Below are 27,705 nucleotides of genomic sequence, written 5' to 3'. Positions count from 1 at the left end.
ACCCAGCGCGGGCCGCCATTGGCCGGGTGGAGGGCGCGCGGGAGCTCGCTGGTCGCGCGCTGCGGACGCCCCGGGCGCCCCATTCCTTCCCGGGTGGTGGCGGGGCTCGGCCCACGGGAATCCCGAGTCCGCATTCCCGGGGCCGGCGACGGCTGCTCCTCCCGTTCGTCCGCCGGCCCGATGGAAGAACCTTCTGGGAAGCCCCTCAGTTTTGAGGAGAAGGAAAAGGTGCGGGGGTGCGGGAAGGGCTGGCTCCAACTCTGACCCCTCCGCCAGGATTGTGGGTCGGTCCGCGCCGTGCAGAACTTGGTCCGCGCTCCTTGGACTCGCGCTGCCCCGGGAGAGGAAGTGTGGGAGAGGCTGTACTCGCCTGGTGGCATCTAAACACACTTTTTTTTCCTTGCAGCACTAACATAAATACAAAATGTAAAACTAGACAAAGCTCTGCCAAGACCGGTTTGGATCAATGGATAGAGCGTCGGCTTGGGGACTGAAAGGTCCCGGGTTCGATTCCGGTCAAGGGCATGTACCTTGGTTGCGGGCACATCCCCAGTAGTGAGTGTGCAAAGAGGCAGCTGGTCGATGTCTATCTCTCATCGATGTTTCTAACTCTCTATCTCTCTCCCTTCTTCTCTGTACAAAATCAATAAAATATATATTTAAAAAAAAAACTTGACAAAGCTCAAGTCCCCATCCACACCCTCCCGCTGCCCCACATTCTCAGCCGTAGCTTCACAACCCCGGCCTGGGCTGGCGGAGGCGCCCTTGTCTCTCACCACCAAAAACGGTATGTAGTTTTTGGAAAGGAGAAAGCTCATACATGGTACAATCAGGATGGTTCTGCAGCTTTCGTTTTCCTTCTCCATGACTGACATCCGTGTTAGTACATGTTTATCCACCCAATTCTTCAGGTTCTGAGTAGAATACTGTAGTGTGGAAGTGCCATCTTTAGCTATTACTCTGCGGAGGGACTTACTAGGTGGCTCCTGCTTGGCTTCTACAACAGTAACAGTGTTGCTCTAGCCATCTGTACTATGCCAACTTGTGTTTATGCTGATATTAGCTAGAATGTATCTTGTGGTGGCTGTTCAAGCTTTGTGCTACACTCTTCATTCACATTAACTTGTCAGTCCTCTTACCGTGACCTATTTTTCTTTTCTCTTTTTAATATCGGAGAAAGGAAGGAGAGAGAGAGAGAGAATGATCAGTTGCCTCCCACAGGCACCCGGGGATGGAATCTGCTGTGACAGGGAATTGAACCCATCACCTTTTGGGGTATGGTGACGCCCCAACCAACTGAGCCACACCAGCCAGGGCCCTGCCTACTTTCCAGTGGGGGTGAGAATCGCATTTACAAGTCAAGATAATTCCCAGATAATTGATAAGCCTGGTGACTGATAGGACTTTGAAAGGAGCAGTCTGGCATAGATTTAAGAGCACAAACTAGAGCTGGACTGCATGGGTTTGAATTACATACCGTTTATAAACTGTGATCTTAGACAAACTGCTTTCCCTCTGATCTTCCCTTGCCAGCTCCTTCCTCCTCAGGTCTAGGGTCAAATGATGGTCCTTAGAAATGATCCCTGGCCACCCTATCTAAAGCAGTCCATTTCCACAACTCAGGAGCTCCCTGTTTGCCTAGATATTGATTATCATGTGAAATCATGTTTATTTGTTTTCTGCTTATTGTCTGCATCGTTCACTATAAGCTTGGCCACGCTGTATGTCTAGCACCTGGAACAACAGCTGATGCCTTAGGAACTAATGCAGCTATTGTCCCCAGGTGGTAGAGATACCTGGACCAATAATTGACAAATAAGAGATTCCATTCTCCAAGTGAATATCTGAGGGTGACAGTTCTTTGTTGTTAATTCTCACCTTAGGATATTTTTCCCCATTGATTTTTAGAGCAAATGGAAGGGAGGGGGAGAAACAGAAACATTGATGTGAGAGAGGCATTAAATGGTTGCCTCCTGCACACGCCCCAGATGGGGCTGGGGAACAGGCCTGCAACTGAGAGGTACGTGCCCTTGATCGGAACTGAGCCCGAGACCCTTCAATCCGAGGGCCAAAGCTCTATCCACTGAGCCAAATGGGCCAGGGCAAGTGTGACAGATCTCGCTGCTTTGGAGGTTCTCTCGTGAGAATGAGGTCTGGGGGAACAGAGGTAAACAGATAACAGAGAAATAAATACCATGATAAAGGAAGCACAGAGGAGAAGTGTACTGTCTACCTGGATTGAAAAAGAGCCTAGAGGTCTGTTCCAGGGCAATAAAAATCTAAGCTGAGGCAAGTGGAATAGGCAGGAATCAGCAGAGTGAGTTGGGGAGGAAATGCAGGTGAGAGCAAGCAGCTGTGCAGAGGTCTGAGACAGTAGAGGGCTGGTGCTTTGTGAGAAGTGAGAGTGAGGGCGAGTGCCCTCCACTGCCTCTGGCTGAGGGACCAGCTGAGCATGGCACACTCATGTCTGGTAGGCACTGTGCCCCTCTCTTTCCACTGCTCAGAATTGTCTGGTGTTTTTCTTTCAGTTGAAGGAAAAATTAGCATTCTTAAAAAGAGAATATAGCAAGACTCTGGCCCGTCTTCAGGTAAGTGAATCTTATTCTCTTAAATTGAGGTATTGTAGTACAAACTATGAACAATTCTTTATCATAATCAAGAGTTAAAAAAAAATAATTTGCCCTTAAATTTGTTCCTTGAGCTGCTTTTGCTTTCTCTAGCGGGCCCAAAGAGCTGAGAAGGTTAAGAATTTTATTAAGAAAACAGTGAAAGAACAAGATTATTTGCTCCAGCCAGAAGTTTCACCACAGCTAAACCACTCAGGTAAAGCTAACCACTCACTTATGCTTGCTTTATTATTCACTTTCCTGGTGTATTTGCTGTGGTTCTTCTCCTCTTGAGGATGCAATGGACTCTTTAAAGTGCACAATTGGATGGTTGTTTATATATATTCAAAAGAGCATGCAGACATCATCACTATTTCTAGAACATTTTCACCATTCCCAAAAAGAAACCCCTTACCATCCCGCCCCTAACCCCTGCAGACCACAGATCTACTTTCCGTCCCTGTGGATTAACCTTTTCTGGACAATTCGTGTAAGTGGAATCATACAACGGGTGGCCTTTTGGGACTGGCTTCTTTTACTTAGCATTATGTTTTCAGGGGCCATTCACCCCAACATACATACACCCAGGCTTGCATCATTACCCATCCCCCTTTGCAGCTGAATAACGTTCCATTGTACAGGTGTACCATCATTTGTTAATCCTCACCAGAGGGCATTTTTTCCTCATTGATTTTTAGAGCAAGTAGAAGGGAGGGGGAGAGGCAGAGAGAGAGAAATATTGATGTGAGAGAGACTTGCGCCCTGACTAGGGCCAGGGATCAAGCTCGGAACTGAGGTACGTGCCCTTGACTGGAATGGAACCCATGACCCTTTAGTCTATGAGCCAGTGCTCTAACCATTGAGCAAAACCAGCCAGGGCAAAGTAACATCATTTGCATATCTATTCATCAATTGATGGACATTTGGGTTGTATCTGCTTTTTGGCTAGTATGAATTTGGGTTATTAAGCTACCATGAATATTCATATACAAACATTTGTATAGATACTTGTTTCCAATTATTTTCTGTATATGCCTAGGCATGGAATTGCTGGGTCATATGGTAATTCCACATTTAACTTTTTTTTTTTAATTGACTTTTAGAGAAAGAAGTGTGGATTTGTTGTTCCACTTATTTATGCATTCATTGATTGATTTATTGTATGTACCCTGACTGAGGATTCAACGTGCAATCTTGGCTTATCAGGACAATACTCTAACCAACTAAGCTAACCAGCCAGGGCTATGTTTAACTTCCTGAGAAAATGCCAAACTTCCCTATAGCAGCTGCACCATTTTGTATCCCGCTACAATGTGTGTAAGGATTCCAATTTCTCCACATCCTCGCCAGTACTTATAATTTGTCATTTTAGCCGGGACCGGTTTGGCTCAATGGATAGAGCGTCGGCTTGGGGACTGAAGGGTCCCGGGTTCAATTCCGGTCAAGGGCATGTACCTTGGTTGCGGGCATATCCCCAGTAGGGGGTGTGCAAGAGGCAGCTGATCGATGACTCTGTCTCATCGATGTTTCTAACTCTCTATCTCTCTCTCTTCCTCTCTGTACAAAATCAATAAAATATATTTTAAAAAAAATTGCCATTTTAAAATTATAACCATCCTGGAGGATGTGAAGTGGTATCTAAGTTTGGTTTTAATCTGCATTTCTCAGTGACTAATGATGTTGAGCATCTTTTCATGTGTTTAGAGACCATTTGACTGTCTTTAGAGAAATGTCTATTCAAGTCCTTTGCCAATATTTTAGTTAGGTTATTTGTTTTTTAATTCTGGGGTTGTAAGGGTCCTCGTATGGTTGCTATTTGACCCTTATTAGATGCATGACCTATAAATACTTTCTCTCATTCTATGAATAATAAACTATGCTTTCAGTTGGGTTGTTTATTTAGTGCTCTTTTTCCCTCTTAACTTTTAGTAATTACACTTAATGCTTAATTATTGGAAAGATTTTTTTAGAATATATTTTTATTGATTTCAGAGAGGAAGGGAGAGGGATAAAGAGAGAGAAACATCAATGACAAGAAAGAATCATTGATAGGCTGCCTCCTGCACACCCCACACTGGGAATTGAGCCCACAACCTGCACATGTGCCCTGACTGGGAATCACATCATGACTTCTTTGGTTCATAGGTCGATACTCAACCACTGAGCCATGACAGTAGGGCTGGAAAGATTTTAAAATTAAGTTTTTGCATATGTACAGAGAAAAGTGTCTGGCTGGAAATACTCTAAAAAACAATGGTCATGCCCTAGCTGGTTTGGCTCAGTGACTAGAATGTCAACCTGCTGACTGAAGGGTCCCGGGTTCCATTCCAGTCAAGGTTGCAGGCTTGATCTCCAGTAATGGGCATCCATGAAGCAGCCGATCAATGATTCTCTTTCATCATTGATGCTTCTCTTTGTCCTTCTCCCTTCCTCTCTGAAATCAATAAAAACATATTAAAACAATGGTCATTTCTCATGTTAATAATTAGGTCATTTATAATCATAAAATTGGAGGCTATTGAAATAGGAATGAGGTTTTAAAATTACTTGAGCCTTGGCCAGTGTGGCTCCGTTGGTTGAGCATTGTCCCGTGCACCGAAAGGTCACTGGTTCCATCCCCAGATAAGATACACACACAGATTGCAGATTTGATTCCCAGGCAGGGCGCATACAGAATGCAATGGATCAATGTTTCTCTCTCATATCAATATTTGTCTCTTCCCTTCTTTGCTCTCTGTCTCTAAAATCAATAAAAATGTATTTTTTAAGAAATTTCTTGAGCCAAAAAAAACATGAAATAAATTAAGTGAGGTATGGGGAAATGGGGAGATATTGGTAAAGGGTAGGGAGTTTCAGTTACACAGAATGAATAAATTCTGGAGATCTAATGTACAGCATGGTGCTAATAATGAATTGTGCATGCATATTGTGTACTTGAGAGATATGTAACTGTGTGAATTGATGGATATGTTAATTAACTTGGTTATGGTAACACTTTACAGTGTATACACATATCAAAATATCACAGGTACACCTTATATTTGTATAGTTTTTATCAGTTGTACCTCAGTAAAGCTGCAAGACAACTAAGAAAAAAATGACTTCAATAAAAATAGATAATCTTCTAGTTTAAAAGTCATTCTTTCTAGCATAATTGTTTACATTTATTTAAAATTATTATGAATAGATTATGAAATATTTGAACTAACTTTGATTTGCTTGAATGAAATACATCAACTCTTAAGTAAATATTTATATAATATTTTAAAGTAATATAGTATTTATATGTAATATTTAAAAACAAATGGGGAATTTTTGGTTTCATTTTAAAAGGAAAATATTAATTATATAAAATTTTCTCCTTAGAACCTAAAACTAAAGTATCTTCTTACGATGCATTACAAGTCAACGCCCGTCTCAATGAAGAAACTGGCGACATTGAGCCCAAGTCCTCCAACGCTGGCCATGGCCCAGTGGAAGGATTACACGTTCAGAGAACAGACGATATACGAGAGCATTTTGCCTACAGTATCAGTGACCCTGATGTTGAAAAAAGGCAGAGTAAGCAGCCAGGGAGAAGAAAGAAGCAACAGAAGAAAACATTTACTTCACAAGAGAGAGAATCTTCCTTTGACACTGATCTACTTATCCTGTCTAGAAAAAACCTAAAGGAACAAGAAGAAATCAATAGAGAAAATCCTGAAACACCTGTAGCTAAAATAAGAACTAACTTTCCAACTCAGTCTGACCTTCCACATCCTCAAGCACCAATTGCAGAAACTAACGGAGGGAGTGTATTAATTCCACCAAATGCCAAACCACCGAGCAGTGTGGATGCTCTTTTAGGAGGGAATCGTTTCCCCACGGTGTCCCCACCTCCTCTGCATACTCCATCAGACAGCAGTAGTGGTCAGCACCTCCAACATAAGCCTTCGAAAAGGAACTGTGAACTTACTGCTCATGGCTTAAAAAACATTAGCTCTACCTCACCTGTAAACTTAGAGGCACATGACAAAAAAATGACTGTCTTTACAGGTAACCCTGAGGTAAATAAAACTGTAAGTCCAAGTGGCCAGCTGCCTAGAAGTCCTGACTTAGAGGCTGATAGTGCATATTCTGTAAATGAATTTGCTGATAACTTATCAGCAAATGAAAACCAAAACTTAAAAAAACAAAATCACTCAGAGAAGGCTTCGGTACCTCCCAGTAGTGCTCTTGAAGGTAGCAATGAACATTTCCAGGAAAATGAGGTTCTGAGTCAGTGTAAAAGTCTTGGCTCAAAAATAACCTCTCCTGTTTCTGCAGAAAATCAAGCGCATTCTTGCACCATGCTCGGAGGCCTTTTTCCTGCAGAGTATTATGTAAGAACAACGCGACGTATGTCAAATTGCCAGAGGAAAGTAGCCCTGGAGGCTGTAATTCAGAGTCACTTGGGTGTCAAAAAGAAAGGCATTAAAAATAAAGAATCTACTAAAAATTTAAAATTTTCCAATGAAGAAACTAACCAAGATGAATTTAGGGTGTGTGACAGGTATACAGAAAAAGCAAGTTCCAGAAGTCCTTTTCAGAGATTTCTCTCACTAACTGAAGTCAGCTCTCCCACGGGGCATACCATGGATGATTTTTCTAGGACCTCGGTTTCCCAGTCCTCTGGTAGAAGACACAGAGGGAAAAGGAAGTCAATCCGCACCCCTACGTTACATCATGGACTACTTTTGCCCACTTCTGGCACATCAGGTGTTAATAGATCCAAGGACAAAGATCAGAATGAAAAAGCAGTTATTCATGGTAAGAGGGAAGTGCAAGGTAAATCGAGGTGTGGTGGAGGATGCGGATGACGATGGCCTCTGATGCTTATCATGTGCCTGGTGCTGTCTAATTGTCACAGGCACTAACTCATTGAATCATCACAGGAGGTAGAATCTGTTTTTATCCTCACCTTACAGAGGAAACTAAGGCATAAGGAGATTAAAGTGCTTTAATTAATTAAAGTGTCAGAACTGGGGTATAGACCTGGCCATATGATGCTAGAGTTCACTATTCTGGTTGGAAAAGTTGACACAGAGAGAAAATATATTGAAAGCTTCCTTAAAATTAGTATTCAGGTACAACATAGTCTTTATCCAAGGTTAGAAATATAACTAATATAGAAAGTGTTTGTAAAGTAAAATGAAATTTGATATGTGTCAGAGTGAGAGGTCATTGAAAGACTCTCACAGGAATGATTGTGGAATAAAATACAATCAGTCTGAGTAAAATAGCCAATATAATCTCTCTGAGCTCTGTGGGATACAAGATTTTGGAAGCTAGCAAGTGAATATTTATTCATTTACTTGGGAGTTCTATCTGATAAACTGAACATGAAAACTGGATAATTCACTCTGCTTCTATACTAGAGGACAGCAAACTTTCTCCACAGAGCATGTAGAAAATTGTGCTCTATCAGAGCTACTCAAGTAGAATGCAGAAATAGCCACAGACAGCATGTAAATGTGACCATATTCCAGTTAACACTTAATTACAAAAATAAAGCCTGCTTTCTTTGTGGACTCAGCCCTGGTCTGTGTGCTATAATTTATATATATATTGATAGATAGATATAGATATATCTGTAGATATAGATATATAAAAAAGCCTAAGTGACTGAACAACCGGTCACTATGACACTCACTGACCACCAGGGGCCAGACATTCAATGCAAGAGCTGCCTCTGGTGGTCAGTGCACTCCCACAGCCAGCCTCCCGCTGCCCCGATCTCTGGCCAGGCTGAGGGGCCGCACCTGTGCACAAATTCCTGCACTGGGTCTCTAGTTAAAAATAAGAGTCATTGTGATGTATTATCTTCTAAGTCAATAAGAATACAAAGGAATAGAAAGTAGGGCAATATAATAAACTAGAAACTTTCTTTTGTATATGTTGACATAATCTGTTTTAGTAACCTGCAGCTACATTAAAAAAAAAATTTTTAAGTGACCTTCATATATGAATAATTCAGTGACATTTAGTACATTTACAACATCCAACCATAATCCCTACCTAGTTCCAAAACATTTTCATCACCTAACATGGAAACTCTTTACCCACTAAGCATTTGATGGTCATTCCTTCTTGCCTAGCCTTTGGCAACTACCAATCTATTCTGTATGGATTTACTTATTTCATGTCAATGTATTATACAATGTGCGATCTCTTATGTCCGGCTGCTTTCACATGTTCTAGCATGTATCAGTACTTCATTCTTTTTTTAATGGCTGAATAATCCATTGTATATATATGTACTAACATTCATTTATTAGGTAATGGATGCAGCTGCATTTTGAATGGTATAGAAAAATTCCAGTCGCTAAGAACCCTATATAATAAAATCCTAACATGCAAATCGGCCAAATGGTGGAATAACCCCTCACTATGGCACGCACTGGCCACCAGGGGACAGGTGCTCAATGCAGGAGCTGCCCCCTGGTGGTCAGTGCACTCCCACAGGGGGAGCACTGCTCAGCCAGAGCCGGACTCACGGTGGGCAAGCGCAGCGGCCATGGTGGGAACCTTGCCTGCCTCCGAGGCAGCGCTAAGGTGTGAGCCCAGCTTCTGGCTGGCAAGCACAGAGGTGGTGGTGGCAGGTGGACATCCCCCAGGGGGTCCTGGACTGCAAAAGGGTGCAGGCCAGTCTGAGGGACACCCCACAACCTCCCAGTACACTAATGTCATGCACCAGTCCTCTAGTAGTAAATAACTCTTTGCTGGCCAAGACCGGTTTGGCTCAGTGGATAGAGCGTCGGTCTGTGGACTGAAAGGTCCTGGGTTCAATTCCAGTCAAGGGCATGTACCTTGGTTGTGGGCACATCCCCAGTAGGGGGTGTGCAAGAGGCAGCTCATCAATGATTCTCTCTCATTGATGTTTCTAACTCTCTGTCCCTCTTCCTTTCTGTAAAAAATCAATAAAATATACTTTAAAAAAATAACTCTTTGCTGGAAAAGGGGACTAAGTATTCTTCAGTGAGAAGAGCCAGCATTTTGTAGACTGCATTCTGATAGTTTGTTGGAATCATAGTTCTAGAGCAGAAAGGACTTTAGAGATTCTTAGCCCACTTCCTTTCTGACCAGGGAAGATGAGGTGCATTGACTTGCCCAAAGTAGCACAACAAGTGCTACTAAAGCTGTCGGCAACTGTACAAGGAGAGCTGCCAGTTAACCACAAACCTGTGGCTGATTGTTGAACGGTTCTCTGAGGTTTGAGGCTCATGGAGGGGAAAAGAGATGAACCTGTTATATCCTGTTGGAGTTTAGAAGTGCACTGTTTCTGGGGAGGTTAATGTCTCTTGTTGGGTATTTGTTATTGTTGTTCCTTTCTATTTTAGGGAAGGAAAGTCACTGCCAAAAAGAGGACTCCTTTTCCATTAATAATGCTTATTTAACTTTGGGCGGTAATGCTTCCAGTGCTCCGTCTCATAAGAATGAAATGCCAACTTTAAAGCAACTGTCGTCTTTTCTCAAAATCACAGACTTTCAGTTACCTGATGAAGACTTTGGGTCTCTTAAGCTTGAAAAACTGAAGTTCTGCTCAGAAAAACTGATTGAGCCTTTCAGATCAAACGTGTATGGAGAGAGGCATCTGAAAGAGGGAAATGATCTTGTTTTGGAGGAACTGATTCCTAAGCCAATCCACATGGAAATGGAGGACTCAGGAGAGGAACTGATTGTTCTACCAGGAAAAGCACCCCCTGAAATGCCAATGGGAAAAAGCCAGCCTGCGCATAAGGGCCTTTCCTCGCCCGCATTACTCTTCACTCCGGCAAATACTGTTACACCTGATGGTGATGGCAGACCCACAGCGGATGTGTGCTCCCCCGCTTTCCCCGTCTTAGGCACTACCCCCGCGCTTGGCTCCCCAACACCCTCTGACAAAGTGTCTGCGGAGGTTGTTGAACTGACTTCACCCCAGCTTTCTCCTGGGAAAGCCAGGGATAGTAAGCAAGGACACAGTTGCACCAGCCAACCAAAATTAGATGGCAGCCTGCGTGTGACAGGAAGAAAGGGACAGCCTGACTGTGACTATGATTCTGGCCCCCAAGCGACACCTTTCGCCACTGAGTCATGCGCTTCCAAAGAAAATCCGCTCTGTGCAAGCACGTGCCTTGACTCATGGAAACATTCCATCGAACAGGTACAATCTGCTTCCTTTGTGACACTTTCTCTGAAGGAATGGAACACCTCAGTGACTTCTGCACACATTGGCTCCTCTGTTTAAGAATGCTTTGATGTTTCCTTGATAAGACATCACTGTAAACTTTTAAGCTCATTCTGGGGGAATTAAAGTTAATTTTAAAATGTGTTTAATGGCTTTGTCATCAGTGAAGCAGTTTGCCATGAGAAGTAGGCATTTTGATGAGTGAGTGGTGCAGCAGATGTCGTACATAAAGTGTAGATTAATGGTGTGACTTTTGTTTCTACAGACTGAATTAGCAGACGTTCCTGCTTGTGACAGCTTAAACCCAGGCAACCTACAATTGGTTTCAAAGTTAAAGGTCAGAACGCTGTTACCTTCTAATGTGTCTTTGTCTTACATGTAAAAAATGTGATGAATAGGAAAACGGAGAATTTTATTAGATAGATTTTCATTTTTTAAAAAAATATTTTGAGATCATCCGAAGAAGTTAGAATGTCAAGCTATTGCCAAGAAAACTTAAGCTCATTATTAACTGAATTTATCTAAATAAAAATCAGATGTTAACAGAGGAAGAGAAGGAAAGAGGAGGCATTTGTGACTCTCCTACCCAAATCATGAAATGTTTCTAGAAGAACCACTTATGGTGATATATCTGAAAACGGGTAGCAGTTCTTGATTGTGATGTAGTGAATGGTTAATCTTTATATGCTGTGTGATGTATGTGGTTCTAAGAAATAAAAAGTACAATATTCTGTTAATGAGCCCTGGCCAGTTGGTTAGAGTGGTTAAACTTGGCATTCTGATTTACCAAGTTTGCAGGTTCGATCCCCCGACGGCACATACAAGAAGCAACCAGTGAATCCATAAAATAAGTGGGACAATAAGTTGATTTCTCTTTTTCTCTCCCTCGCTCTTTCTCTGTCTTTCTTTCTCCCTTTCTTTCTCTCTCTCTAGACTCAATAAATTTTTCTTAAACTGATCATTGCATTAAAAACAATGTCATTCTGTTAATGACATTTTAGTAAATCCTGAGAATTAGATTCGACCTGTGACTTAATTAACTTTGTATTCATGGTGTAGACTAGAGTATGGTTTCTCAATTTCAGCACTGTTGACTTTAGGGGCTGGATAAGTCTTTGCTGTGAGAGGTTGGGTGACCTGTGCATTGCAGGAAAGCCAGTGATAGTAACAACCAAAATGTCTGCAGACATTGTCAAGTATTCCCAAGGAGGGTTACAAAATTGCCCCCAGTTGAGAACAACTGGTAAGGAAGAAAGAGCTTAAAACCCCATAAACTGTTTGACAATTATTGGCTTTGTGGCCTTGAGCAAATTATTTAGCCTCTGAGTTCCATATTCCTTTTCAATAAAAGATACATAGTAATACTTATGTTATTTCAAAGCTATTCTTGAATCAATTTTAATAATTTAGTTTCTTCAGGAATCAACCGTTTCATGGTATCTTCAAGTTTATAAATAAAATTCCCCATTTCTAAAAAAACACTTTTTTCAGATTTAAGAGATTTGTCCATTCTGCTGGTCTTATAGAAAATTAATTTTAAAAATATATACATTTTATTGATTTTCCACAGAGTGAAAGGGAGGGAGATAGAAAGCTAGAAACATCGATGAGAGAAACATCGACCAGCTGCCTCCTGCACACCCCCTACCGGGGATGTGCCCGCAACCAATGTACATGCCCTTGACTGGAATCGAACCTGGGACCTTTCAGTCCGCAGACCGACGCTCTATCCACTGAGCCAAACTGGTTTCGGCAGAAAATTAATTTTTTGTTGTATTGATTGTTAGTTGAAGTTTTCATTTCCTATTTCATTTACTTAGTAACTCCTTCTGTGTTCCTTTTATTGTTTTTTTACTTTCTTGAGCTGCTTTATCTTTCTGCTTTTGAATAAATTCATTTATGATTGATTATACAGTTTTTTGAGAAATCTCGCTTTGGCCACACACTGCATGGTTTTTTTGTTTCATTTTGGTTTTCACACGCTGCATGTTTGGATGCCTAGTGCTCTCCTTACTGTTCATGTAGAAATAGTATGTTATTTCAGCCCTGAGGAGTTCATCAGGATGTTTAATTTCTAAGTGGGTAAGTTCTTATGGGCTATCTTGGTGGTTAAATTTGAATGTATTCTATTCTGGAGTAGTCTATTCTTTAATTTCTTATTTTTTAAGGTTTTTGTTTGTGTGTTTTTTGAGAGAGGAAGAGAGAGAGAAACATCAATTGTTTGTCTCCTGTATGCACCCCCACCAGAGACTGAACCTGTAACTTAGGTCTGTGCCCTGACCTGGGATCCAACCTGCGAGCTTTAGGTGTTGGGACTAGGCTCCAACCAAGTGAACCACCCAGCCAGGCTGGAGCTCTACTTTTAAATTACATGAAGGTGTATGGGCAGTTTTTTCTGTTACCTGTAAGACCCACCATACCTCTATTTTGACCTGTATAAAACTTTCATTACACTTACTTGGTATTTAATTAATCCTTGTATGCATCACTTTTCATAATGATTTTTTTCATAAAACAGACCCTACGTATCCCTTTAGCATAACATTATTGCCACTCTGGTTAGAATCATTCAGGTTCCTGTTCCGTGGATGTGAGTGCCGTGTGGTGGGAAATAGCTGGTGTCAAAGAGCCGTGTATCATAACTGCTTGTGAATATGCAGTTTCTCTTTGGAAACCTCTGGATACTGGACAGTGGGGAAAACTGTATTCCTGGCACTTTGCAGAGGTGAGTCCAAGTCTAAAAGAGATCTTGCAATTATTTGTATGATAATGGATGGGCAGCTCACTAAAGAGGGAGCGGGGTCTGTGACTGCGAAATAGAACAGGGAGAAGCCTCCTTAGGAGAATTCAAACAGCAGAAAGTTGTGCAGTGAGCACCAAGTCCCTGCCGTCTAGTCTGCAGTTCACATTGTGCTGCATTAGCTTTCTCGCATGCTCCTCCAGAGGTGGATCTTGATCTCAGTCTGATGAAGCAGTTTGGCATTTCCTTCTGTTCTGACTTCTAAGCATGCTGACCCCCACCGATCTTACCCTTCATGAAAGCATGGTTCCCTTGTGTTCTCTTCAGGTCCTGTCCGCCCTCATACATGTCTGCCTGTACGCTCCTAGTGGCTTACAATTTTTAAACTGCTTTTTCTCACTTAGCATATAAACATTTCTCCTTCATACTTACCTATGTAGAATTTTATTTTTATTTCTAGATTTATTCAGGTATAATTGACAAATAAGCTTGTAATATGTCTAATGTACACTCATTGATCATTTGATATGTGTATACATTGGGAAAGGAATCACACAATTAAGTGAAGGAAAACATCTATCACTTTGCATAATTACCTCTTTTTTCTTTTTGTGAGAACCTTGAATATCTATTCTCCTCTCTTAGCAGATTTTATTCTTGTTCTCTAGTATATATCCACAGCTTCTTTTTTTTTTTTTTTTAATATATATTTTACTGATTTTGTACAGAGAGGAAGGGAGAGAGATAGAGAGTTAGAAACATCGATGAAAGTCATCGATCAGCTGCCTCTTGCACACCCCCTACTGGGGATATGCCCGCAACCAAGGTACATGCCCTTGACCGGAATCGAACCCGGGACCCCTCAGTCCCCAAGCCGACGCTCTATCCATTGAGCCAAACCGGTCTCGGCTATCCACAGCTTCTTGTTCTGTGCTTGTGCTCAATAAATAAATATTTGTTCAGTGAATAAATTTATTTTAATGGTTTTATTGGCTCAAATGCCAGAATTTGCTTAACTGTTCCCCTGTTGGTAAGAGCATAAGCTGCATTAATAAACGCTGCAGTAAACACTGTTATGTATGCAGCTTATTTGGATTTACGACTCATAAAAAAGGATTTTTGCTGAACCTTCTCAGATTTCCAAATGTTGGAAACTATTCTGGTATAGTAAGAATAAAAACTGATGCAACAAATTTTGGAAAATTTAGATTGATTAAAAATGAAACAACCAAACATTATTTTGGCTCTTATTTTATTTAGGTTCCAGTGTTACAGATAGTTCCCATGCCTGATGTGTGTAACCTTGTGTGTGTGGCCTTGGGGAATTTGGAAATCAGAGAAATCAGGTGCGTGGTTCTCCAGAAGTTTTCTTTTCCTTTATCTTTCACTTGACCCCGCACTGAAGTTTCCTTTTAAAATTTGAACCTAGTCCTTTACTATTAAAGACTTATCGATATTTGTGCCCTGGCCGGTGTGGCTCAGTTGGTTGAGCGTCCTGTGCACTGAAAGGCTGTAGGTTCAATTCTCGATCAGGACACATGCCCCAGTTTCGGCCTTGATCCAAAACCTGGGCTTCCCTGAGCCTGCCCCACATACATTTAAAAGGTCAGCCAGATATTTAGGCAGAGGTTATAGCAAGAGTTTAGTGCTCTTCTCTGGCTCTCTCCTTTTAGGGTTTCTCTGCCCCACTTTCATGTTGAACCTGTAGGACAAAAGGGAAGCAGCCAGTGGATGTTTCTCTCCCTCTCCCTTTCTCTGTAAAATCAATTTTTAAAACTTATTTAAAAAAAAAAAAAAAGACTCCTGACTTCTCTGCATTTTTTCTTATGTTTGGCTTAGGGCGTTACTTTGTTCGTCTGATGGTGGCTGTGAAAAGCAGGTGCTCCTGAGGACTGGAAACATACACGCTGTGCTTGGCCTGACACAGAGGAGGCTAGTCAGCAGCAGCAGGACCCTCTGTGATCAGCAAGTGGAGGTCATGACATTTGCAGAAGGAGGGTGAGAAAAGCACCAGCTGACTTAACCATCAGATAAAGAATGATTTCATCCCAGGGTTTCGGAGAAAGTTGGATCCCCAGCATCTTGTCTTTCTATGCTGTGGGCGTGGTGTTGCAGGTTCTGCTCAACACTGGAGCGTAGAGCAGTTAGAGGGTGGAAGCAGACGTGCAGGGAGGAAAGCAGCGCAGTGGAGAGGCTCAGCAAATGTTGCCTGTTCCTTTTGTCTTCTTTGAAATCTCTGTGTGCCCCTTAAATATTCCAGGTACCTCAAGATTCTAGACCCTTCTCTTGCTCCACACACTTGGTTTCCATGGCTTCAGTTACTGTCCAGATGCTGACTACTTGTGAGCATACATTTCCAGCTCTGAGTCCTTTCTGGACCTCTAGACCTGCATGCCTCTATTAGACATCTGGGGTTCCCTCTGAGTTTCCTCTGTGTCTGTCGTCACTTTATTGTGATTATTAATCTGTTTTTTATGATAATAATAATAATAAACTGCTGCAGTAATCTAGACGAGATAAATAATTATTTGCTTAAATTAGGGAAGTATTAGTGGAGACGGGGAGAAACAGATTTGGGGTAGGTGAGATGATAAAATCATTAGGACTTGGTGATGGAGGAGCTAGAAAGGAGGGAGACAAGGAAAATGTCCAGGTTTCTGGGCTCCTGGGTGATGGTGCCATTCGCTGAGAAATGCAGAAAGAATCACAAGTTTAAGGAGAGGGCTGGTGAAGTTAGTTGGATATGATGAGTTTGTAGTGCTCGCAGTATATCCAGGTGGATAATTACAAGTAATGCATGTTTGTTGTAGAAAGTTTAGCATATACAAGTTTTCTGATTGGATCTTTTTTCTGGTATTGGGTTAGTGTTTATTGTACAGAGTTCAATAATATGTAGAAGGGCTGCTTAGAAAGTGCTTTGCTACAGAGTTCTGAGTTTTAATACTATTTTAAATGCAGAAGTGAAGAAAAACAGTTTTTGATGCCTCCTGAAGAGACTGTACTAACTTTTGCTGAGGTTCAAGGGACGCAGGAAGCTCTGCTTGGTACCACTATAATGAACAACATTGTTATTTGGTAAGTTTTCCCTCAAGATCCTCAGTTTTCTCTTCTGTGATATAAGGATATACCTCTATTTCACAGGGTCATTAAGATGAGATAAGAGGCTGTAAGTATGATAGTTTTTGTTTGTTTACTGTCAGATGCTAGATACTTAATAAGAACATCATATTAATTCAGACATTGTGAAAAGTATCAGTCTGAGTAGACTCTCAATGAATGAAATCTTATTGGCAAAAATGTATGATTGTTTCTGCTTCTGGTTAATGCTTGAGTGGCTTTTACCAGAGACCAACCCTCCTACTTCAAGTAACTATAAACTCTGGAATAAATATAAAAATCAATTAACTGAAGACACTGGAGAATGAGAAAAAGAAGAAAGATACTGAAGGGGATTCGACCCTTAGAGACAAAGTTTGCTGTCCTCCTGGTTTATCGTGAAAGTGAGGCAGAGAAATTCCAAAAGTAGAGAGCCAGGGAAGAGCCCTAACTCTTGCTATAATCTCTGCCTAAATGTCTGACCTTTTAAATAACATGTAATGTGGGGCAGACTCAGGGAAGCCTAGGTAAGGCAAAAGGAATTGAACTAGGTTTTCAGCAACTGGAATTTTGAGGTTAGCCAAGTTAACAGGTTACTAGGGGTAAGGTGTGGGGCCAGAATCAATATTCTTCGGGGAAACCTAAGAGAATCCAGAGTTTATGTGAAGTGTCGTTTGTGATGTCTAGAATATAATCCAGAATTACTAGATACATAAAAAGTGGTTCATTACAGGACCCAAATGAATAACTTTGTGTTAGGGAAACTAAAGTCAAGGAGTCCTTAGCCACTCTCTTTCCTGACCACATGGAGAACCAGGCCTGTCCATCAGCACTTGCAGGGTTCATTTATATTAGAATAGTGATTTTTTTTTTTCTCTCTCAGAAGCTTTTCCATTAACTGCTTGGAGCCAGAATGGGTCTTGAAAAGAGAAGTTATGATATTAATGTCACTATTGCCTACTCTCCTGCACTGCCCATTGCTATCCTCCTGGGAGTAAAGTAGGAAAGCATGGTCCTGAGAGAAGCCTTGCCCTCCTCACCAGGAGCCTGAAATGGGACCGTGCTCACCTGCCAGGACCCTGTGCTCACACGTCCTGCCATCTCGAGCAGCAGGTTCCCACTGGAGCACTTTCCTCAGGTCTTACTTGAGGACAGTGTTCTTTACAAAGTTCTCTTTTCTATTCGTTCTGCTATTTCTAGAGTCCAGACCTTCATTATTTAGCTCCAAGACTATTAATTTAATCTAGTAATTGCCATCAATAAATATTCAACCACAGATCATCTCTGATGCCATTATTTTATAAACACTCTTACTCCCATCCCTCTCCCCTCTGCCCCAGAAAGAAAACCTTTTGTGGAGCCCGTATTTGCCTTCCTTCAGCTTCCATTTCCCGGGCTGTACTACAAAAATTCCCTTTTCAGTGTCCCATACACCTTGGCTCCCTTGTTTCTTCCCATCCCTCATGTCCCCCTTTTTGCTAATAGTTGTCTTTTGGCATCTCATATACAATGGATCACAACAGAATTTGGGATTGGGATGGGATCTCTTTACTAAAAGTAAGTTTGAGTCCTAAGGGGTACCTTCCCCCACAGTTGCCTTGAGTTCTGTCATACCACCTCAGGCCTTGTTGGCATTTCACTGTCTGAATTCATGGGCCCTGATTTTTAATTTAGCGTGTGCTACTTTGTATTGTGGAAGTCCCTGAAGATAGTGCCATGTCTCCTATCAGTTCTTAGTGCCTGTCTTAGCTACTCAAAGATGTATGGCTCACGCTATCAGAATTTATCTTTTACCTTTGGGCTCTCTATAACTATAAGATGTCCCTCAAAAATGTATATATACTTTGCCATAGCCAGTTTGGCTCAGTGGATAGAGTGTCGGCCTGTGGACTGAAAGGTCCCAGGTTCAATTCTGGCCAGGGGCACGTGTCTGGGTTGTGGACTGGGTCCCCCAGTGTGGGGCATGCAGGAGGCAGCTGGTCGGTAATTCTCTCTCATCATTGATGTTTCTACAATATTTTTCTCTCACTCTCCCTTCCTCTCTGAAATCAATAAAAATATATTTTTTTAAAAATGTATATACACTTTAACAGCTGAGCTCAATTTTGAAAACAAATATATTTTAATAAACACTGCCTTATAACTATTCAAAGTATGTATGTATCTTTTGGGGGACACTCTATACTTGTACATATAGTAGTTGTTTACCTTTCCTGTGGGGACTCCTTATTTGTTGGATGCCTAAAGCAATTCATATTATACTCCAGGTTCAAGTGGTGTGTTTTTAAATATTTTTTTCTGTTTTTATTGACTTTAGAGAGAGAAGAAAGGAGAGGGAGGGAGAGAAAGAGAAAGAGAAAAACATCGATGTGAGAGAGAAACATGCAGAACACACCCCTACTGGGGATGAGGACCCACAATACAGGCATGTTCCCTGAGCAGGAATTAAACTAGCAACCTTTTGGTGCAGAGGATGACTCCCAGCCAACTGAGCCACACCAGCCAGGGCTCAAGTGGCTTGTTTTGAAACTACTGCTGAAGGTTTCAATATTAAGTCTTGGTCAAGCTACATTAACTGAGTACCATCTTTCACTTATTTAATAGATATTTGAGTTTTTACTTATCTGTGAGGAATGTAAATATGAATCCTGCTCCAAGACCCATAAAACCTAGTAGGTAAATAAGATTGCTTCAGCGTTCCTAGTGCCACTATAATAGAGATTTGGACAGAGTGCTTTGGGATTTGGGGAGAGAGCAATTACTATCTACAGAACATGCACTAACCTCTGTAAGGGATACACCTGCTCTGGTGTCCCTTGTATGAGGAAAACCTTGCATACTTGCATGAGAATTTAGCTTCCTGACTTTAGTTTTGTATACAGTACCTGGGCCATAGAAGTTCAGAAATATGTGTCAAATGATTACATTCTACCCTATACAGTATACAGAATATTACATTGAAAGTAAGGTATGTGGACAGTACTATATGGAATTGGAGGTGAGGAGACTTCTGTGGACTGGTGCAGACGGGGAGGAGTGAGAGAGCCTAAACTGAGCTCATGCTGCTGGCAGAAGGTGGGACATGATCTGGGCCATAAGAAATCGATGGGTGTTGGTCAACACAGGGATGGAGTTGGCCAGTAATGGGAAGGCATTCGGAGGGATAACTTGAACAGAGGCAGAGATTGGGAACGTGCATACATGTTGAACAGGTAGTGAGCTGTTCAGCTGGGCACAGGAGCAGTGTAACAGTGCTACGGGCTGGCTTCGTGAGGACTGAGTACCATGACTTTATCCGTGGTTAATGGGAACCGACTGAAAGAGTTTCATAGGCAGAGCCACATGATAGACAGTGTTAATGTCAAGTCCTCAAGCTAGGGAGTGGTTCCAGCAAGCTTTCTTTTTCTTCTGTTTTACATTTAGCCTCTCCTTTCATCCTTTTTTCCATTTTTCACCCCAGCTCAGTCTTTCCTTCTTTCTCCATTATCTTGAGTTGGCTGTAGAATAAGTGGATACAATATTATAGAGACATAATTATAAGTCTCTTTCAGGTGTCATCTCTTGCCTAACCAGATTTGGTTTCCTGACCATTGTCCTCCATGGAAAATTTGGGTATAACAAAAATTGTGACAAAATCATAATGATTAGAGCTATACCATGTAATTTTAATACCAAGTAAAATGAGATAATTGAAACCCTTTCTCCTGGAATTTGGAGAGATTTCTCCATAATGGCATAGCAGAGAGCTAAACTATCAAATTAAACTATTAGCCAGCCCTGGCAGGTGTGGCTAAGTGATTATAATGACAGCCTGCACACAGGTCACAGGTTCAATTCCCTATCAAGAGCATGTACCTGGGTTGCAGGTTCAATCCCTGGCCTGGGTCTGGACCTGTGTGGGAGACAACCAATTGATTTTTTTTTTCTCATGTCAATGTTTCTCTCTCTCTCTCTCTCTCTCTCTCTCTCTCTCTCTCTCTCTCTCTCTCTCTTTCTCTCTCTCTCTCTCTCATTCCCTCCCACTTTCACTCCCTTCCACTCTCTCTAAAAAATCAATGGGAAAAATATTCTTGGCAGTGGATTAACAAAAACAAAAAACCACTGACCAAATTAAACTATAGTGCTATTTTTAGCTCAGGCTGTGACCAAACAAAACAAAGGTACTATGTCCTTTAGTTTGTTCTTGGTCCCCTCCAAAAGGACTTGGTGATAATTAAGTATGATGTGAAAACCAGTTTCCTGGAAGATTGTTACCAGCTTCTCTATTTTTGGTGTCTAAGGAATTTAAAAACTGGTCAGCTCCTGAAAAAGATGCACATTGGTGACTCCTACCAAGCCTCCGTCTGTCACAAAGCCTATTCTGAAATGGTAAGTGCCAATCAGCCGGGCCCATTCCATGTCCATTCTGAGTGTTACCCTTGGTATTCCTGAGTGACAGCAATAATTTAGTAGTAATTAACTGGCCCTCCTTGTTACCTATTTTTTTCAAAATTGGATAGCAGTGTTTGTTCTTTCTTGAATTGGATGAAAATATGTGTTGGTACGGTATGATTGGTTGGTGAATTTTCTGGCTGTATGACTTAAGGGCAAACATTAATTTTTGGCTGTGAATTTATACCGAGAAATAATATCCTATTAACAGAATTGGCTCCCAACCACTTTGCCATAAACGCTTTATGATGTGAATGAATATCACAGACATGCTTTCCTCTTAGACTTTAGTGTTCTTGCATAGAAATGAACCACAGCCTCTTAGTCATTGTGGTTTTGGCATCTGATCGGGTTGGAGGTAGTTGTCCCAGGTCAGGAGTAACTGCTCATGCATGTTTGCGCTGTTGAGCCACAAGCAGAGGCAGAAGCAGCCAGCTCGGTGCAGAATGGAGACTCCCTCGCCCGGCCCCATGGGAACCCCTGCGGGCCTCAGCATGGAAGGCTCTGGACGCAAAGGGTGCATCTCTCCGAGCCCAGCAGCATCTGTGGACATGAGTGAAACAGCTTTGTGGTCTTAGGTCATCTGTCACATAGTGTTGAGGCTTATTATTCATCCTAAAATAAAAGGGTCGAATTCGTCTGTGGAATTATTAAATTAACTATTAAGTGCTTATCTTTGGTATTACAACATTAATACCTAGGTACTTCCTTTTAAAACATTGAGAACAGAAATGGAAAAAAATAGTAAGAGTTCCTATTTTATTATAAATAATAAATTATACTTGAGGGCAGGAATTGGCAAACATTTCTGTAAAGGGACAGACAGTAAATGTTTTCAACTTTGCAGGCCACGTGGTCTCTGCTGTAGCTACCTGCTCTGCCCCTATCGCACAAAATCACCCAGAGATAATGTAAGAAATGGGTGTGGTACATTCCAATAAAACTTCCCCTTACGCTTTGAGCCAGATTTTACCTATGAGCCATAGTTTGCCTACTCCTAGTTAAGTGTATGGCATTTAACATTTTTTAACTCAGTTATTTTCTAATTATAAAGGTAATGCATTCTCATAATAAAAATGGTTATTCTGGCCCTGGCCAGGTGGCTCAGTTGGCTGGAATGTCATTCTACACAATAAAAGGTCGTAGGTTTGATTCCCAGTCAGGGCACATAACCAGGTTGCAGGTTTGATTTCTAGTTGGGGAGTGTGCAGAAGGCAACTGATCAATGATTCTCTCTCACAGTGATGTTTCTCTCCCTTCCTCTATTTAAAATCAACTTTTAAAAAAATTTAAGGCAGTCATTCTGGGAATGTATAAGGCAGAAATGAGTGTAATTAATCCTAAGAAGGCCCAATGATTAATTTTCCCTATTTATCCCCAAAGATAATTATTTTAAACATGTAGCATACATACAGACATGTATACATATGTGTGTGACAAGTATCTCCACACACAATGTTTATGAGAACATGTAATTTTTGGCAGGCCCAGTTTATTGGAGCATCATCCCATATACCGAACGTTGCTATTTCAATTCCCGATCAGGATTTCTCTTCCTCCCTCCCGTCCTCTCTCCCTTCCTCTCATCCTCCCTTCCTCTCTCTCTCAAGTCAGTGAAAACATATCCTTGGGTGGGGATTAAAAAAAAGATGTAATTTTAAAGCTGGGAGAGGTTTGTGACACATTTTCCCACAGAAACGACCATGGGAAAAGAATCAACTGGCTTAAACTCTAGTTGCCATTTATGATTGTATTTATGGGAAAATGTGTTCCGAATGTTCAAAACCCAATTGACAAATGAGTGTTTCCAGTTTGAGGTCTCCCATCATGTGTTTACTTGCCCTCTTTCTCTGAGTCGGCGTTTCCTCACAGGGGAGGCCTGGGGTGCTAGCCACGTGTAAGGTGGAGGGCTGCTGCTTTAGCCCGATTCACGCCTGCAGATACGGGAATGGCTGGGGGCCTGACAAGTCTGTTGGTCTTTCCTGTGAGTCTTTCATTTTGTCTCTGCCAACTCTTGCCTTTTCTCACCATAGTCCTAATGATTTCTTTGGTTATTAATTTTTCTTCTAAATCAGGGACTCCTTTTTGTTGTTCTGAGTCATCCTTGTGCCAAAGAGAGGGAGCCGTCGGGAAGCCCCGTGTTCCAGCTCATTGCGATCAACCCCAAGACTGCCCTGAGCGTGGGTGTGATGCTCTACTGTCTTCCTCAAGGGCAGGCTGGAAGGCAAGTGTGTGACTGCTGGGCAGTGAGTGTGATCTTTGAAAGGCACCTGTGCACATAGAAACCAAATGTTTTTGTGTCATTTAGATGAATGGAAACATGAAACACTATACATAGGTCAAAATAAAGAATGTTAAGAAGTATAGTGTTTGCCGAAACTGGTTTGGCTTAGTGGATAGTGTCAGCCTGTGGATTGAAAGGTCCCGGGTTCGGTTCCGGTCAGGGGCATGTACCTTGGTTGCAGGCACATCCCCAGTAGGGGGTGTGCAGGAGGCGGCTGATCTATGTTTCTCTCTCATCGATGTTTCTAACTCTCTAGCCCTTTCCCTTCCTCTCTGTAAAAAATCAATAAAATATATTATGAAAGAAAGAAGGAAAGAAGGAAAGAAAGAAGGGAGGGAGGGAGGGAGGGAGGAAGAGAGGGAGGGAGGGAAGGAAGGAAGGAAGGAAGGAAGGAAGGAAGGAAGGAAGGAAGGAAGGAAGGAAGGAAAAAGTATATAGTGTTCAGCCTTGGCGGGTATAGTGTTCAGCCTTGGCGGGTTCAATTCCCAGTCAGGGCACATACTCAAGTATTGGATTCAATCCCCAGTCAGGGCGCATGCAGAAATCAAGATTGAGGTTTTTCTATCACATTATTGTTTCTCTCTTCCCACTCCACCACCTCCCCTGCCCATCTCCTTCCATCCTCTCCCTATAAATCAATTTTTGAATCAAGCCTGAGTCAGGTTCCCTGTATACTGATACCACTAGGATGGCATTGGATAAGTATTTTATGTGTATTTATGCCCTGTTTTATCCCATAATGAAAACATTTTAAATACAGAGTAATTAATATTCTCTACAGGAGATTTATAATTTATGTTCTTTCCATTGAAAAAAGTTTTAAATGTACTTTAGGAAAACATCTTTACTTCAAAATTTGAGCCTCCACCTAATATTGATCTATTAGAGGCCCGGTGCATGAAATTCTTGCACTTGGGGGGGGGGGTCCCTCTGCCCATCCTGTGCCCTCTAGCAGCCCTCCTGCCACCTCCACTGCACTCACCTGCTCAGTCAGGGCTTCTGGCTGAGTGGCTCTCCCCCTGTAGGAGCACACTGACCACCAGGGGGCAGTTCCTGCATTGAGCATCTGCCCCCTGGTGGTCAGTGTGTGTCATAGTGGCCCGTCGTTCTGCTGTTGGTCAATTTGCATATTAACCTTTTATTTTATAGGATTAATAAATATTTAGGTTTTTTTTAAGGTTTTTTTTTGTTTGGTTGGTTGTTTTTTTGTTTTGTTTTGTTTTTTGTGGAGGGTTTTTTGAGAGATGGGGAAGGACAGAGAGAGAAACATCAACCAGCTGCCTCCTGTACACCCCTCACTGGGGATCAAGCCCACAGCCCAGGAATTGAACCCGCAATCTTTCAGTGCGTGGGACAGTACACAACCAGCTGAGCCACACTGACCAGGGCTCGTATGAACTATTGACTGTGAGAAGGTCTGTTTATGGGTGGCACTCTGCATGGTGCTGGTGATATGGCAGTGAGACAACATGCATTTTCATTAGGCACTTCCTAAGGGCTAGGACTATGTTGTCAACTATTTCATGAAACCTCACAATAATCACCATGTCTCCATTTTACTGATGAAGTTAAATAATTTGCCCAGAGTCACACATCTCTTGCTTAGTTAGAATTCAAAGCCAGGTAGCTGACTGTAGAGCCCCATCTTAAAAAGGCAACCGGACTTCTGCCTTATGATTATACTCTTGTGGCAAAGATACCCACCAAATGTGGAAATAGGATGCTCTCACATTGTGACAAGTGCTTTGAAGATAGGAACAGGTCATGTGATACAGTGTGGGTGAATAGACGAATTAGGTATGATCTTTCTGCAGAAACAACAGCCTGAGTAATAACAAAAGCCCAGTCATGCTAAGGACTAGGCTTAGAACCTGCCAAGGGGAGAGAATAGCAAGTCCAAAGATACTGAGGAGACTGAATTTGGCCACGGTGAGCTAGGGTGCAGGGGGTGTAAGATGCATCAAGAGATAGGCAGGGACTGCACAGGTGTTTATGTACCGAACTGCAAAGAGAAGCATCCCTATTTCCACGTATTTTTGTTCATGTTGCTTTGGAGAGGATGGTTTTCACCTCTTTAAAATACGTATATATAAATATCCTATCTAATAAAAGAGTAATACACAAATTGACTGTGCCCCTGCTATACCCACAAGCCATGCCCTCTAGCCAATCAGGATCGAGTATGCAAATTAACCCAACCAAGATGGCTGCAGCCATGGAGTGAGCAGGAGGCTTGGATTTCCCTAGCAATGGAGGAAGCCAAGCTTTCTGGCCTGCCTTGGCCTCCACTCAACGCTACAAAGTTTCAGTTATAGAAGATAAATAAATCCCAACATAAATGGCTGCTGCCATGGAGCGAGCAGGAGGCTTGGCTCTGTTCAAAGCTACAAAGTTTCAATTATAGAAGATAGATAAATCCCAGATACCAGGTCCTCTGCTTGGGTCACTGGAGGGCGTGGCTGGTCTGCAAACCACCATGGCTCCCTTGCACAGGCCACCCCATGCCCCAAGGGAACCCCCACCCTGATCTGGGACACTCTTCAGGGTAAACCAGCCACCCCCCACCTGTGCACCAAGCTTCTATCCTATCTAATAAAAAAAGTACTATGCAAATTGACAATCACTCCAACACACAAGATGGCTGCCCCCATGTGGACATAAGAAGACAGCCACAAGATGGCCAGCAGGGGAGGGCAAGGTCTGCAAGGGAGGGCAGTTGGAAGCTATCAAGCCTGAAGGGGAGGGCAGTTAGGGGTGACCAGGCCAGCAGAGGAGGGAAGTTGGGGGCGACCAGGCCTGCAGGGAAGGGCAGTTGTGGGGGACCCAGGCCTACAGGGGAGAGCAGTTGGGGGAGAGCGGGACCAGGCCTGCAGGGAAGGGCAGTTGGGGGGGACCCAGGCCTACAGGGGAGAGCAGTTGGGGGAGAGCGGGACCAGGCCTGCAGGGAAGGGCAGTTGGGAGGGGGGGCAGGCAGGCCTGTAGGCGAGAGCAGTTTGGGGGGGACCAGGCCTTCAGTGGAGGGCAGTTAGGGGCAATCAGGCTGGCAGGAGAGTGCTTAGGTGGTGATCAGGCTGGCAGGCAAAAGCAGTTAGGAGTAATCAGGAAAGCAGGCAGGTGAGTTGTTGGGAGCCAGCAGTCCTGGATTGTGAGAGGGATGTCCCAGATTGGAGAGGGTGCAGGCTGGGTTGAGGGACACCCCTTCCCGTGCACAGGGCCTCTAGTCATATATAATACAACCCAATTGACCGAACAGTGGAACAACTGGTCACTATTATGCACACTGACCACCAGGCAGCAGACGCTCAATGCAGGAGCTGCCTAAAGGCCCCAGGCCAACCAAAGCAATTGCCAGCTGGGGCCCCCTAATCACTCCCCAATTGCTCGTCAGAAGGAGATGTCTGGCAGCAGGGGGCAGGGCCAGCAAGTGGGCTGTGCCAGGCCGGCCAAGGCGGGTGCCAGCGGGGGTCCCCCGATCACCCAGCACAGATCCCACAGATGGGTCCTGATCACCAGCCAGCCTAGGGACTCTACCCATGAATGGATTTCATGCGCCAGGCCTGTAGTATATAATATGGTTTGAATAATTTCTTCTCTGTTTGATGTTAGGTTCCTGGAAGGTGATGTGAAGGATAATTTCGCAGCAGCAGTGTTGACTTCTGGAACAATTGCCATTTGGGACTTACTTCTTGGACATTGCACTGCTCTTCTTCCACCCATCTCTGACCAGAACTGGTCTTTCGTTAAATGGTCAGGTACAGATTCTCATTTGCTTGCTGGACAAAAAGACGGAAACATATTTGTATATTTAATAAGTTAGGGTAAGGTGAAAACACGGTGTTCTGGATATATTTTGCCTCCTAGTATTCTTTGGAATTGTAACTTTAAGGAAAGTATCTGAATGGCATTTAAAGTAATTATTTGTATTCTTTTAGACAGACTTTTTATTCTGATGGTGATGGCCCTACTGATCTTTACTGTTCATTTATATATTGAGGTTAATTTTTGTAATTCCTCCCTTTGTACATTTGCTTTTAAGAGTGTATATAAAGCTTCAAATGTTAATAAATATTTATTTTGCATTCTCTCCCTCCTGGGAGCATGCCCACACCTTTCTTGTCCCTTTCTTTCTTGGGTGGCTTTTTCTCCCTGAGTTCTAAGGGTCCCCGTGAGACTTTTAGCCAGGGGAACCAGGGTAGCGGTAGCTAGTCCCAGGCCATCCCCTGACCCTGTCTCCTAGATCTTGACTTTTCAATGAGGCAAAGCAGCCCCGCCTAGTCCCTCTCCTGTTGCTTCTTCTAGTCTAAGCCCTTCCTTGTTTCAGTGTCCCCAGTTTTAATAAATGTACTCTCAAAATAAAAAA

At 42.6% G+C, this 27,705-nt stretch overlaps 2 protein-coding genes across 8 annotated transcripts in view; one reads left to right on the top strand and one right to left on the bottom strand.

The window, feature by feature from the left end:
- The first annotated feature begins 48 nt into the window (after positions 1-48).
- PALB2 (partner and localizer of BRCA2) lies at positions 49-27,459 on the top strand. 7 transcript variants are annotated; one of them, XM_036460241.2, is made up of 13 exons: positions 49-228; positions 2,529-2,588; positions 2,721-2,823; positions 5,973-7,394; positions 10,109-10,770; positions 11,060-11,131; positions 13,358-13,519; positions 14,795-14,880; positions 15,374-15,532; positions 16,493-16,609; positions 20,911-20,998; positions 23,137-23,285; positions 26,952-27,459. In XM_036460241.2, exons 1-13 carry the CDS (start codon positions 181-183, stop codon positions 27,160-27,162), a joined length of 3,339 nt encoding a protein of 1,112 aa, XP_036316134.1. In that variant the 5' UTR covers positions 49-180; the 3' UTR covers positions 27,163-27,459. The 7 variants fall into 7 exon arrangements, with proteins under 7 accessions (XP_036316134.1, XP_036316133.1, XP_036316137.1 ...); XM_036460240.2 differs by having other exon boundaries at positions 9,965-10,770; XM_036460244.2 differs by lacking the exon at positions 23,137-23,285 and having other exon boundaries at positions 9,965-10,770; positions 26,952-27,081.
- UBFD1 (ubiquitin family domain containing 1) overlaps positions 26,986-27,705 on the bottom strand; it is a 37,474-nt gene continuing 36,754 nt past the window's right edge. The window contains exon 7 of the mRNA XM_036460262.2: positions 26,986-27,118. Coding sequence (XP_036316155.1) covers positions 27,086-27,118 — 33 coding nt within the window. The 3' untranslated portion in view covers positions 26,986-27,085. The remainder of the gene's footprint in view (positions 27,119-27,705) is intronic.

The sequence above is a fragment of the Pipistrellus kuhlii genome, unplaced genomic scaffold, assembly GCF_014108245.1.
Source record: "Pipistrellus kuhlii isolate mPipKuh1 unplaced genomic scaffold, mPipKuh1.p scaffold_m20_p_31, whole genome shotgun sequence".
Taxonomy (NCBI): Eukaryota; Metazoa; Chordata; class Mammalia; order Chiroptera; family Vespertilionidae; genus Pipistrellus; species Pipistrellus kuhlii.
The sequence above is the reverse complement of the archived record's forward strand: the minus strand, read 5'-3'. Positions and strand labels throughout refer to the sequence as shown.